Genomic DNA, 11394 nt, shown 5'->3' with positions numbered 1-11394 from the left:
AAACAAAGCTTTTATAAGTCTTTTACATATTGAAATTCTAATTAAACTTGGAAAGACTCACGACCCTACTTATCCCTAAGCAAGCCGAACATGACAGGCCTTATAATGGACGAATCTAAGCTTATATAGCTGATCCATTTGCTACTTTCTAATGACTAAAAACCTGATATGTTTGGATACCCCAAATTTGGATAATTTGGTTGGAAAAACAAAATCTATGATTTGGGTTTCTGACAACATGTGCCGAATTGAATTTTGAGAATCATGAGCAATTATGGCTTTCGTATACCTTCTGGTGGATAAGAAATGTCCTTAACAGCTGCGGGTCCCACACTTTGACCCACCACCCATCTCATTTGCCTTCACATGTTGGATATATTGGCCGGCACATTGAGATTTGGGATTAGAATTCGAGGACTACAACCAAGATGAAACCTACGGGGAAGTTAACAAGATCCTGGGCAGCAGGAAAACCTCTCTCCCAAACGGGGCCCAAGTCATGGAATACTTAATTGAGTGGAAAGACAATCATACCCCCACGTGGGTCCCATCCGAATTCATAGCTAAAGACGTCATAGCCGAATTCGAGACCCCGTGGTGGACGGCGGCTAAGAAAGCCGACGAAGCAGCGCTCAAGAGCCTCATCGAAGCCGGCGACAGACGTGACGTCGATGCTGTCGACGAGGACGAAAGAACGGCTCTGTTGTTCGTGTCGGGGCTCGGCTCGGAGGATTGCGTCAAGTTGTTAGCTGGAGCCGGAGCCGACTTGGATTATCAGGATAAGAACGGCTTCACGGCTTTACATATTGCGGCTGGGTATGTGAAGCCGGGGGCCGTTAAGGTGCTGGTCGGATTGGGTGCGCATCCCGAGGAGGAAGACGATAGAGGACGGACGCCGTTGGATTTGGCGCGAGAGATTTTAAAAGTGACGCCGAGATTGCAATTTGCGAGAAGATTAGGGTTAGAGAGTGTAATTAATATTTTGGAAGGGGAAATATTCGAGTACGCGGAGGTGCAGGAGATATTGGAGAGGAGAGGGAAAGGTGATAAAGTAGAGTATTTGGTCAAATGGAAGGACGGCGAGGATAATGAGTGGGTCAAAGCTGGATTAGTGGCAGAGGATTTGATTAAAGATTTTGAGGCTGGGTTGGAATATGCTGTGGCCGAGTGTATTCTTGATAGGAGAGAATCAGCAGATGAGGGTGGGAAGAAAGAGTTTTTAGTTAAGTGGACGGATACAGATGAGCCCACGTGGGAGCCTGAGGAAAATGTGGACCCTCTTTTGATTCAAGCCTATGAGAAGATTGATCAAAATGGCAATGGAATGAGTTCATAATTCAGACTTACTAATTTCTACTCCACTTATGATCCAATCTGCTTCATTTTCTTTTGTAAGATCTAATTAGTTTTTGTCCACAAGTTTTGGGCTAGGAAATTAGTGATCAATTCAGGACAATATTGTTGTACACGATGAACATGTTATTGTACATTAATTGTTGTTGTTGAGATGAAAGTTGCTGAAACTCGAATGAATTTCTTCAATAGTCAATTTCCAAATTCCCATATGAATTTTAACTGCTTGTTGTGTCCATTTGTTTTCTTTTTCTTCTTTTTTTTTTGTTGAATTTGATCAAATGCAGCAAATGGTCACCTGAAATCTTTTGTCGCTTGAATTGCTATTTTTTGAAATTTTTGTAAATAAATATACTATAATAATTTAATATATATATAAAGTAAAAAAAAATTAGAAAATATATTCATACAAAATATAAAAAATTTTCCTTGAAAACCTACCTTCCAAACAAGGTCATAGGATGTACATGTGATTGTGTCAAAATTGAGCAAACACTAAGAGCACAGGAATCTTACAAAAGAATGCATCATTGTGATCATGGATTTCCCACTAACTAGCTACTAGTGGACCACTAGTGAAAGCATTTGCATTCAAGTCTTCTTTGCAGCATTTTACTGGCTTTGCAGGTTTTGACTTCTGAGAGTTCTAAAACAGATATAGCCAGTTTGAGGAGAAGAAAATTTTAAACATGACCAAGAGCTTAATAGCTGTTGGCATATGGAAAGGTAAATAATGTTCCGCAATTCGTCTTCCTTTTTCTGCATTTCCCTTATTTATTGTTACATATCTTTATATAGGTTCTTTCAATTTCTAGGAACCTTGATTAATTGAGGGTTAGGTTGTATAATGGAGCACATACAATGCTTAATGTGATAGCTAATAGATTCATGACATCTTCAAAATTGTGGACACCTCGACCGGTTCGGCCAAGATTCAACTTCACATCGACATATCCTATGTATCTGAGGTTAACATAAGTTTCGACTTATTGACATTTAGTTGATATTTGACATGATTGATGTGATAATTAGTCAACACATAGTGTAGATCTATTTTTGGTACTACTGCTCTACTCTACTCTATGAGATTAGACTACACAACTAGACCTCATCATCTAGTCCCCTATTTCCACTAATATAAATACTAGTCATTTGTTAAATTACAAGACATGCACTCTAGCCTATCCAAGCTTATACAAGCCAAATACATATCTGACTTAGGTATTGGAGTGATCTCAGGGCGAAAGCCCTGACCTCCATTTTCCAGCGTTGTAGGTGAGCTTTTATCGCACACCGGTTCGGCTCGGCCTCGCGGAACCTCGGTTGCACAAAAACGACGTGCAACTGAGACATTGCTTATGTACTACCAAACTGTGGTTGTTTTGTTGGCTATTATATGTTTCTTTTGCCCTTTATGATGGGTGCTGAGAATGCTTACCTCGACCATCGTCAAGGCCGAGGTCATCTCACTTCGTCCGTCATACAGGTCGTGATGATGTCTCTTAGACATGACCCCTGGGTCCGGCCAGATCTCTGGTCTACTGCATGGATGACCTCTGTACCTTAGGCATTTCACTTCAACTGCACGCTGATGATATCAACCTACCTGACACAATACAGAACCAGTGCTTTATCTGAAAAGCACCTGATGCTCTTAATGGCTACTGCAGAGGACACCTCGTCAGCATGTCCAGACTGTTACAGTGTCAGAGTCAGACCTCCTGGTGTGGGACAGAGCCGTAATGGGCAGGACGTGGGTCCTACTAGCATAAGCCCACCGTCATGTCCTCCACTCCTGCCCTATAAATACCTCCCATTCACTTCCAACAAGTAAGCATACTGTTTATTCATACCCGCTCTTATTTTCTTGTTCTCTCAATATACTGACTTGATCGTCGGAGTGATCCTAGGGGAGAAGCCCTGCCATTCACTTCGAACAAGCGAATTCATCCCACCTCACTTGAGAGAGGACTGATTCAGGTCGGTTCTGCTACCCACTAGAAATTATCTCTTCAATTGGTGCCGTCTGTGGGAACGAAATTACTGCTAAATGAGACCTACGCGCTCCAGAAGCAGGAGAGTTCCCTCAACCGGGGCTGAGCAAGTCTCAGCTGCTCAACAAGATCGCGTCTTAGAGGAACAAGGGTCCTCGATAACCCAACCCGCAAACGAAGACGCCATCGCTAGGATGGCCTAGTTTGTAGCAGACAATCCCAATATTTTCGAAAAACTAGGGAGGTACTTCAAGAGGTAGGGAAAAAAGAAGGCTGAATCCTCCAAGAGGAGATCGACGAAATCACTTGAGGTGCCCTCAAGTGAGGACTCTGACGATGGGCATCTCTCCCGGAGTACCTTAAGGCGCGCCTCTTCCAAGGTGACCTCCAAAATTGCCTTTTTTTCCTTGGCGTTTTCCCGGGGTTTACTGGGAAAATGAGTTGAGGACGCACCTCGGCGCCCTGAGGGGCTAGCAGCCGACTACATGAGGGTTTCGCCCTTTACTGATGATATCAATGGGGAGCGAGTTCTCCCTAATTTTAAACTTCCGGTACTGCAGCCCTATGCTGGACGAGGTGACCCTGAGAATCACCTCCGCGCCTTTATCTCGACATTCCGCCTCTGCTGCGTCCCCAACGTCGTGATTTGCCAAACCTTCCCCATCTTCCTGCAAGGGACCGCCCGAAAGTGGTTCTGGAGCTTGGAACAAAGGAGCATTTTCTCACTGGACGAGTTGGTGGACAGGATTATTCACCGCTTTGTATCGTCTCGCCCAGTCATGAAAATTTCAGCCTACCTCTTGAACCTACAGCATGTTCCTGAGGAGTCACTGCGCTCATATATGTAGAGGTTCAATGAGAAAAATGTGCAGATACCTGATCAAAATGAGCAGGTAACCATAGATGCCTTCACCAACGAGTTGATCGCAGGAATCTTCCACACCGAGATACATCGGGATTACCCCTGTTCATTTCGAAAATTCTGGGAACGGGTAGACCGAGGAATCAGAAGTAAGAACCTAAACTGCATGAAGCGGAAAGCCCAAGCAGCCCATGTTGGGCAAGAGTCCCGAAGGAAGAAAGAAATCGGCCTAGCCGAACAGGTCCCCACCTCGTCGAATCCTTTCCGAGATTGTCGGAGCATTTTCGATAGGATTGTGAAGGGGAGGTCGTCCATCTTGGACGCTGAGCTAACTCCCCTCAACTCCAGTCGGTCTCACATTCTGGCCGTAATGAGACAAAACCACCTCGATCGAGTCCCTCCTGAGATCTTGGGTAGGAGAGAGAAGAGGAACCCCAACCTCTACTGTGCCTACCACCGGGATGTGGGGCACGAGACCGAGAACTGCAATGACTTGAAGAAGGAAATTGAAAATTTGATCAGACAGGGATACTTGAAGTAATTCGTCCGCAAGGATGGGAGCTTCAACCGAAGTGCCTCCCACCGAGATAACCGAGACCTCCGCCGAGAGGACAGGCGAGGCACAAAGAGTCATTGTTGTGGGCCCGAGGACCATAGGGAGGACCAGCGACCTCCACGAGACGGGTTCCCAGGCTACGACCCTAACATCGCGGGGGTCATCAATACATCGGGTGGTCCGACGGGAGGAGACAACCAGAACTCCCGCAAACGGACCTACCGTCAAGCCGGTCTGGAGGCTGCCGAGCCGAGTTCCAAGCTATCCGAGGTGATCACTTATGGTCCCAGCGATCTTGTTCCTACCGCCTCCAGCAACCACGAATCCCTCGTGATTGAAATTCTCATCAATAATTACATAGTCAAGAAGGTCTATGTCGATCCCGACAGATCGGTAGACGTCTTGTACTACCAAACCTTCGAAAGGTTGAAACTGACCAGAGAGCAGCTCACTCTTGTCAGAACCCCTCTCGTTGGATTCGAGGGACATGTGGTCTACCCAAAAGGGATGGTGTCCCTGATGGTGACTGTTGGCCGTTACCCCCACTGTCAAACTATACGCGTTAGCTTTGCGATCGTCAAAGCAGATTCCCTTTACAACATGTTGATAGGTCGTCCCGCGCTCAACGTCTTGAAAGTTGTGTACTCTACCTACCACCTGAGTTTTAAGTTTTCGCCACCTGCGGGGGTGGCTGAAGTGAGCAGCGATGTGAACGCGGCCAAAGAATGCTACCTCGTCACCATCCAAACTGCTGTCACTCCCCGACCTTAGTCAAGAGTTGAAAGGAAGAGGCCAACTGTCCTTTCCATAGACAGCATCGATTCTCAGAAAATCGAGAAGCCTGGCAGGCTTAAGCCCGGGAACGAGGTGGAGGTGGTGATTTTGGATGAGGTGAGACCTGACCAGATGATCCCAGTGGGGACGAGTCTCCCCTCGCCCCTCAAAGAAGAAATGATCAACCTGATAAAAGACCATCGAGACGTCTTCGCGTGGTCCATTGATAAAGTGGTCGGGGTGTCCGAACTCATGGTTCACTAGCTTAACGTCAATCCACAGGCCCGTCCTGTTAGACGAAAACGTAGGCACTTCGGCCCTGAGTGCAGCAGGGTTATATCCGAAGAGGTCGACAAGCTCTTACTCACCAGGACGATCCACAAAATCTAGTATCCCACCTGGTTGTCAAACCCCGTCATGGTCAAAAAAGACACTGGTGGATGAAAAATATATGTAGACTTCACCGACCTTAATAAGACTTGCTCCAAAAATTGCTGCCCGCTGCCGAGGATAGACGCCCTCGTTGACTCGGCGATGGGACATGAGATCCTTTGTTACCTAGATGCCTTCAAAGGGTACCATCAAATAGGAATGAGTGAGGAAGGTCAGGAGAAGATAGCGTTCTAAACCGACTGAGGTGTTTACTGTTACACCACAATGCCGTTCGGGTTAAAGAACGCCGGGGCGACCTATCAAAGGCTGGTCAACTATCTCTTCAAAGATCAGATCGGCCGCAATATGGAGGCCTATGTGGACGATATTCTCGTCAAAAGTATGACCACTTTGGCCTTCTTGTCAGATGTGAGGGAGGTCTTCAGCATCTTGCGGGATTCAAAGATGAAGTTAAATCCTAAGAAATGCGTCCTCGGCGTCATTTCTGAAAAATTTTTGGGGTATTTGGTTTCCTGCCGGGGAATTGAAACTAACCCCGATAAGGTCAAGGCCATCCAGGACATGTACCCACCTCGAAACTTTCGAGAAGTTCAGAGGCTAAACGGGCACCTGGCCGCACTGAACCGCTTCCTGTCTCAATTTGCTGAGAAGGTCTTACCCTTCTTTAGGGTGCTGAAGAAGGCCGACCAGTTCGCCTGGATCGAAGAATGCCAGCAAGCTTTCGACCAATTGAAACAATATTTGCATCACCTTCCTACTCTCGCTTCACTTCGACCCGAGGAGAAACTGTACCTCTACCTCTCCGCGGCTGACAAGACTGTCAGCGCTGTGCTCATCCGAGATGAGGGTACTCAAGTGCCGGTTTACTATGTCAGCAGAGCTCTCCGCGAGCTAGAAACTCTGTACACCCAAGTGGAGAAACTCGTGCTAAGATTAGTCATGCGGCTTGACGGTTGAAACTTTATTTTTTAGTTCATCCCATCTCCGTTAGGACAGATCAGCCTATTCGGCGGATACTGGTGCGTCCCAAGGCTTCCGGGGGCCTCACCAAGTGGACTGTCGAATGAGGAGAGTACGATCTGTCGTATGAGCCACGCACTGCCATCAAAACTCAAGCATTAGCAGATTTTCTTGTCGAACTCACCTTCTCGGAGAGCCGATACGCCACTTCCGCCACCTCCGACCTGTCCAAGCCGCATTTATGGACGTTGTATAAGGACGGATCCTCTAATGAAGATGGCAGCAGCGCAGGATTGCTCCTGGAGGGCCCCCACGGAGCAGTATGCTCATACGCCCTCCGCTTCGACTTTCCAACCACCAATAATGAAACCGAATACGGGGCCTTGATTGCAGGATTTCAGTTAGCCCGCAAATTTAGTGCTTAGCGGATCCATGTCCGCAGCGACTCCCAGATTGTAGTGGATTGAGGCCGAGTCTCTAAGGATCATCACAGGACTGGCGGTCCAAAAATTCTTCTGGAAATGCATCATTTGCCGCTTCGTGATACCTCAGGTCATCATTTCAGATAATGGGAAGTAGTTTGCTGAGAATCCGTTTAAAGGTTGGTGCGAGGACCTCGACATCAAGTAGCACTTCATTTCGATCGGTCACCCTCAGGCCAACGGGCAGGCTGAAAATTTTAACCGCACTCTCTTGCATGGCCTTAAGATCCGACTACACCAAGCTGAATCGTCATGGGTAGAAGAACTCCCCAGTGTCTTGTGATTTTATCGGACTACGTTGAGGTCAGCCACACAGGAAACCCCTTTCTCCTTGACGTATGGCTCTGAAGCGGTCATTCCGACCGAGATCCTGACACCTAGTCCCCGGATCGCAACCTACACGGCCAAGGCAAATGTAGAAGCAATACTGATAGACATTGACCTCGTCAAAGATAAAAGGGATGCTGTCTCGGCCCGGATTGCTTCATACAAAAACACCCTGACCCGTTATAACAATGCCCGCATGAAACATCGCCGATTCCAATCAGGAGACTTGGTCCTCAGAAAAACTCAGTCAGCAGAGCTGAACCGCAAGGGAAATTATCCCCTAAATGGGAGGGCCCCTATCGAGTCATGGAATCTAATTTGAGTGCGTATTGTAAGTTAACCTACCGAGGTTCTCTAGTGCCGAGAACTTGGCACGCCGAGAATCTTAGATTGTATTATGCTTGAGAACTTCAACGAATTGTTAATTGAGCCACTTCGTTATTTTTTAATATCTTGATACCATACACTCGCTATTAAAAAATAAGGGGGATAAGCAGGAGACGAAGCGAAAAAGTAAAAGAGTCGAGATGAGAAGAAATAGAAAGTTCATTTCATGAAAAGGAATATTACAAAAGGAAGAATATAAGAACCGACGTCAGGAACGCTACTAAGCACCTCCCACCTCGGTATTCCCTTTGCCCCCACTAGCCTAGGCTCCGGTCTCGGCTCCCTCTTGGCTGGTCTTCTCACCGACCTTTCCACCGCCGAGGTGAGCTCCTTCTTCCTCTTGCCCTCGCTGGTCTTCTCGCCGGCTTCCTCCCCGCCGGGTTGAGTTTTTTCTTCGTCTTCTCCGTCCTCGAAAACCTGGTCAAACTAGGACAGCCATTTATTGAACTCGTCCCGGATCTCGGCCAAGTTTCGTCCAACTTGGCTACCTTTGGCCATCCGATCGCATAGTTCCTTGGAGTTCTCGTTGTAATGAGCCTTGTTCTTGAAGGATTCTAAGGTTTCGGATGAGAGGTGAGGAGCGATCTCGTCGATAGCAGAGGTGTAGCCAAATATAAAACTCGGCATGGTCAGCTCCCCGAGGTCTTTGGTGAAGGTCTCGGGCCTCCACAGCCGAGGCCCCAGCACCCTCGAGTGCCTGCTCGTGGGATTTCTTCACCTCTTCCCCCCTTTTCTGCTCCTCTTCGAGAGCCGATCTGAGGCTGTTTATGGTAGTCTCGGCCTCCTCTACCTTCACTTCAGCCTGCTGCAGCCGGCTTTGAACCTCGGTCTTCTCGGACTCCGACACTGTCAGCTTCTTCTCCAGCTTCTCTATTTTATTTTGGAGCAGGTCGCTATACCGACGTGACATCTCGGCAACAAAAGTCGTAGAGGAAACTATTGCCACCATGAGGCTCTGGATCACCTCTTGAGGAGTCAATTTTTCTGTAAACTCCGCATCCCTCGGCAAGTTGGAGAACATAACCAACTCCTGGGCTGCACGAGGTTGGATACACCGGTCATTGATTGAAAGCTGCCAGTTCGGACACCAGTGCTCGCCGGGGTGCGTCTTGTCTTTCTTGGGAAATCGAAGTGCGCTATGGAAACGATTCCACAACGAAGACCCCGTGACCGGCATGACCGAGGACTTCAGCTGCTTGTCTCGGCCATGAGGAGGTAGAGCAACTGTGACTCCTTGAGTTGCCACCCCTTCTGGTGCTGATGATGTGGACTCCGTAGCTGCTGCAGCCGAACTGCTTTTGGCTGCGTGGCCAAGGTGCTCTTGGCCACCTTAGCCATGACAACTGGCCCTTGTGGTTTCTTCGTTGGCGGTGGTGCCAATGTCTCGTCCGAACTCTTTCTCTTCGGCCTCTTGGCCACCTCTGCCGACCCGTAGGTTATAATATCGAATAATTTAACCACTGCACAAGGAGCAAACATTATTATTTATAATAGTCGAAGTAAAGAGAAGGCTAAAAAAGAAAAGTTACAAGGTTTCTTAAATCTAGTGGAAAAGAAGGGAGGTTTCTCAAGGTCGATCACGGCTCGGCTAATCCTCACATCAACCAACACAACCCCATCAGTTTCTGGAAGCCCTTCTCGTCATGATCCCCTGGGGAAGGGTCGGCTTTCGACTTAAGGGGCCTTCACTAGAAACCCTAAGAGAAGTCCTCAGCTGTGACGAAAACGAAGTCGCGCTTCCAATTTTTTATCGAAGTGGGAGCGCCGACCACGAGTTTTGAGATAAAATTGTTCCAGTTGCAGATGTGGAACCACCCCATATCAGTCCCATGCGCCTTGAAGGTGTAGTACCGACGAAAGAGATTAACTGTGGGGGTCACCTCTTGATGTCGGCATAGTATCTCCAATCCCACCAAAATGCGGACCGCGTTAGGGACCAACTGAGTGATCTTGATGTCGAAGTGCCGAAATACATCCCTGAGAAATTTCGACGTCGGCATCCTCAGCCCAGCCTCCAGCTGCTGCAAGTAGATCGCCACTGTGCCCATTGGGGCCTCTCGGCCTAGTGGTTCGGCCCAGGCGGCCTGATGACGTATCCCGCCCTGATAGGGTATTTCCTTATCACCTTCTCAACCCTATCTTTTCCGACGCGACTCCTGAACTTCGGCATCTTGCCGAAGTCAATGTTGGAGAGGTCCCCTGGAGCGACCGGCTCCAGCACACCTTCATCATGGGGGATTTTGGTTCCGAGATCATCATTGTATATGACCTCAGAACCGCCCTCACTCATCTCAAAAGATTCCAGTTCCGGGGTGGTCTCGGCGATTTCTTCCTCGGCACTGGACGATGACTCCTCAGAACTGGACGAGGTCTCGCCTTCTGAGGGGTCGGGCCTTTCCTCGGCTTGGTAGTTCGGCGTCACAGTTTCTTTGTGGGTTTTAGCCATTCTAGCCATGTATGAAAGATGAGATGAAAAGAAAAATACTTACTGTTGACTAGGAAATCGGACGAGAACGAAGACTTCGGCTGTGATCTCGGCTGAAGGAACTGATCTCGGCAACGCTCACAAATTTGCAAAAGTATGATGTAAATATAGAAAATGATAGGTAGTGCTGTGAAAAAGACCCCCTATTTATAGGGGTTAGAGGGAATCCGAAGAGGCTGCAAGAATGTGAAGAGGCGGCAACATTAAAATTCAAAAGGATGTGTTTCCCTCTCTCCTCATTAATGCTCCGTCCTTTCAACTGACACACTCCCTACATGTAACCTCCCACTACTCCACTTCGCATTGATACCCGTAACCGCCTCGTATACCACTTCCCTTCGACTGACCTGCCCATGTGTCACACCCCCGCATCTTCCAGAACAGGTTCAAATACTAGAATCTGAACGTTCTCGGCACAAGGAAGTCTCGGTACCTCACGAGCCCCTGTGCTCTCGAGGCTTGGAGGGTTTATTGAGGATGCTCACCTCGGCCACCGTCAAGGCCGAGGTCATCTCACTTCGTCCGTCATACGGGTCGCGATGATGTCTCTTAGACATGACCACTGGATCCGACCAGATCTCTAGTCTACGGCATGGATGACCTCTGTACCTTAGGCATTCCACTTCGGCTGCACGCTGATGATGTCAACCTACCTGACACAATACAGAACCAGTGTTTTATCTAAAAAGCACCTGATGCTCTTAATGGCTACTGCACAGGACTCCTCGTCAACATGTCCAGACTGCTACAGTGTCAGAGTCAAACCTCCTGGTGCGGGACAGAGCCGTAATGGGCAGGACGTGGGTCCTACTAGCATAAGC

General features: G+C 48.0%; 2 protein-coding genes across 2 annotated transcripts; both read left to right on the top strand.

Annotated features, from left to right (window-relative positions):
• The first annotated feature begins 411 nt into the window (after positions 1 to 411).
• Positions 412 to 1557, top strand: LOC113712414 (signal recognition particle 43 kDa protein, chloroplastic-like). Its single transcript, XM_027235830.2, has one exon. The coding sequence runs from the start codon at positions 500 to 502 to the stop codon at positions 1334 to 1336; it is 837 nt and encodes a 278-aa protein (XP_027091631.2). The 5' UTR covers positions 412 to 499; the 3' UTR covers positions 1337 to 1557.
• Positions 1558 to 3832: 2275 nt separating this feature from the next.
• LOC113711495 (uncharacterized) lies at positions 3833 to 5536 on the top strand. The gene is made up of 3 exons (XM_027234657.2): positions 3833 to 4108; positions 4196 to 4746; positions 4867 to 5536. Exons 1-3 carry the CDS (start codon positions 3833 to 3835, stop codon positions 5534 to 5536), a joined length of 1497 nt encoding a protein of 498 aa, XP_027090458.2.
• The last annotated feature ends 5858 nt before the right edge of the window (positions 5537 to 11394 follow it).

The sequence above is a fragment of the Coffea arabica genome, chromosome 10e, assembly GCF_036785885.1.
Source record: "Coffea arabica cultivar ET-39 chromosome 10e, Coffea Arabica ET-39 HiFi, whole genome shotgun sequence".
Lineage (NCBI taxonomy): Eukaryota > Viridiplantae > Streptophyta > Magnoliopsida > Gentianales > Rubiaceae > Coffea > Coffea arabica.
Note: the sequence above shows the minus strand (reverse complement) of the source record. Positions and strands in the feature narration are given on the sequence as shown.

Bases quoted from the DNA above. Each gene is read 5' to 3' on its own strand.
- LOC113711495 (XM_027234657.2), top strand. From the start codon at position 3,833: ATGAGGGTTTCGCCCTTTACTGATGATATCAATGGGGAGCGAGTTCTC. The intron at 4,109-4,195 runs GTATCGTCTCGC...TCATATATGTAG, and splicing joins ACAGGATTATTCACCGCTTT to AGGTTCAATGAGAAAAATGT. The intron at 4,747-4,866 runs GTAATTCGTCCG...CGAGGACCATAG, and splicing joins ATCAGACAGGGATACTTGAA to GGAGGACCAGCGACCTCCAC.
- LOC113712414 (XM_027235830.2), top strand. From the start codon at position 500: ATGGAATACTTAATTGAGTGGAAAGACAATCATACCCCCACGTGGGTC.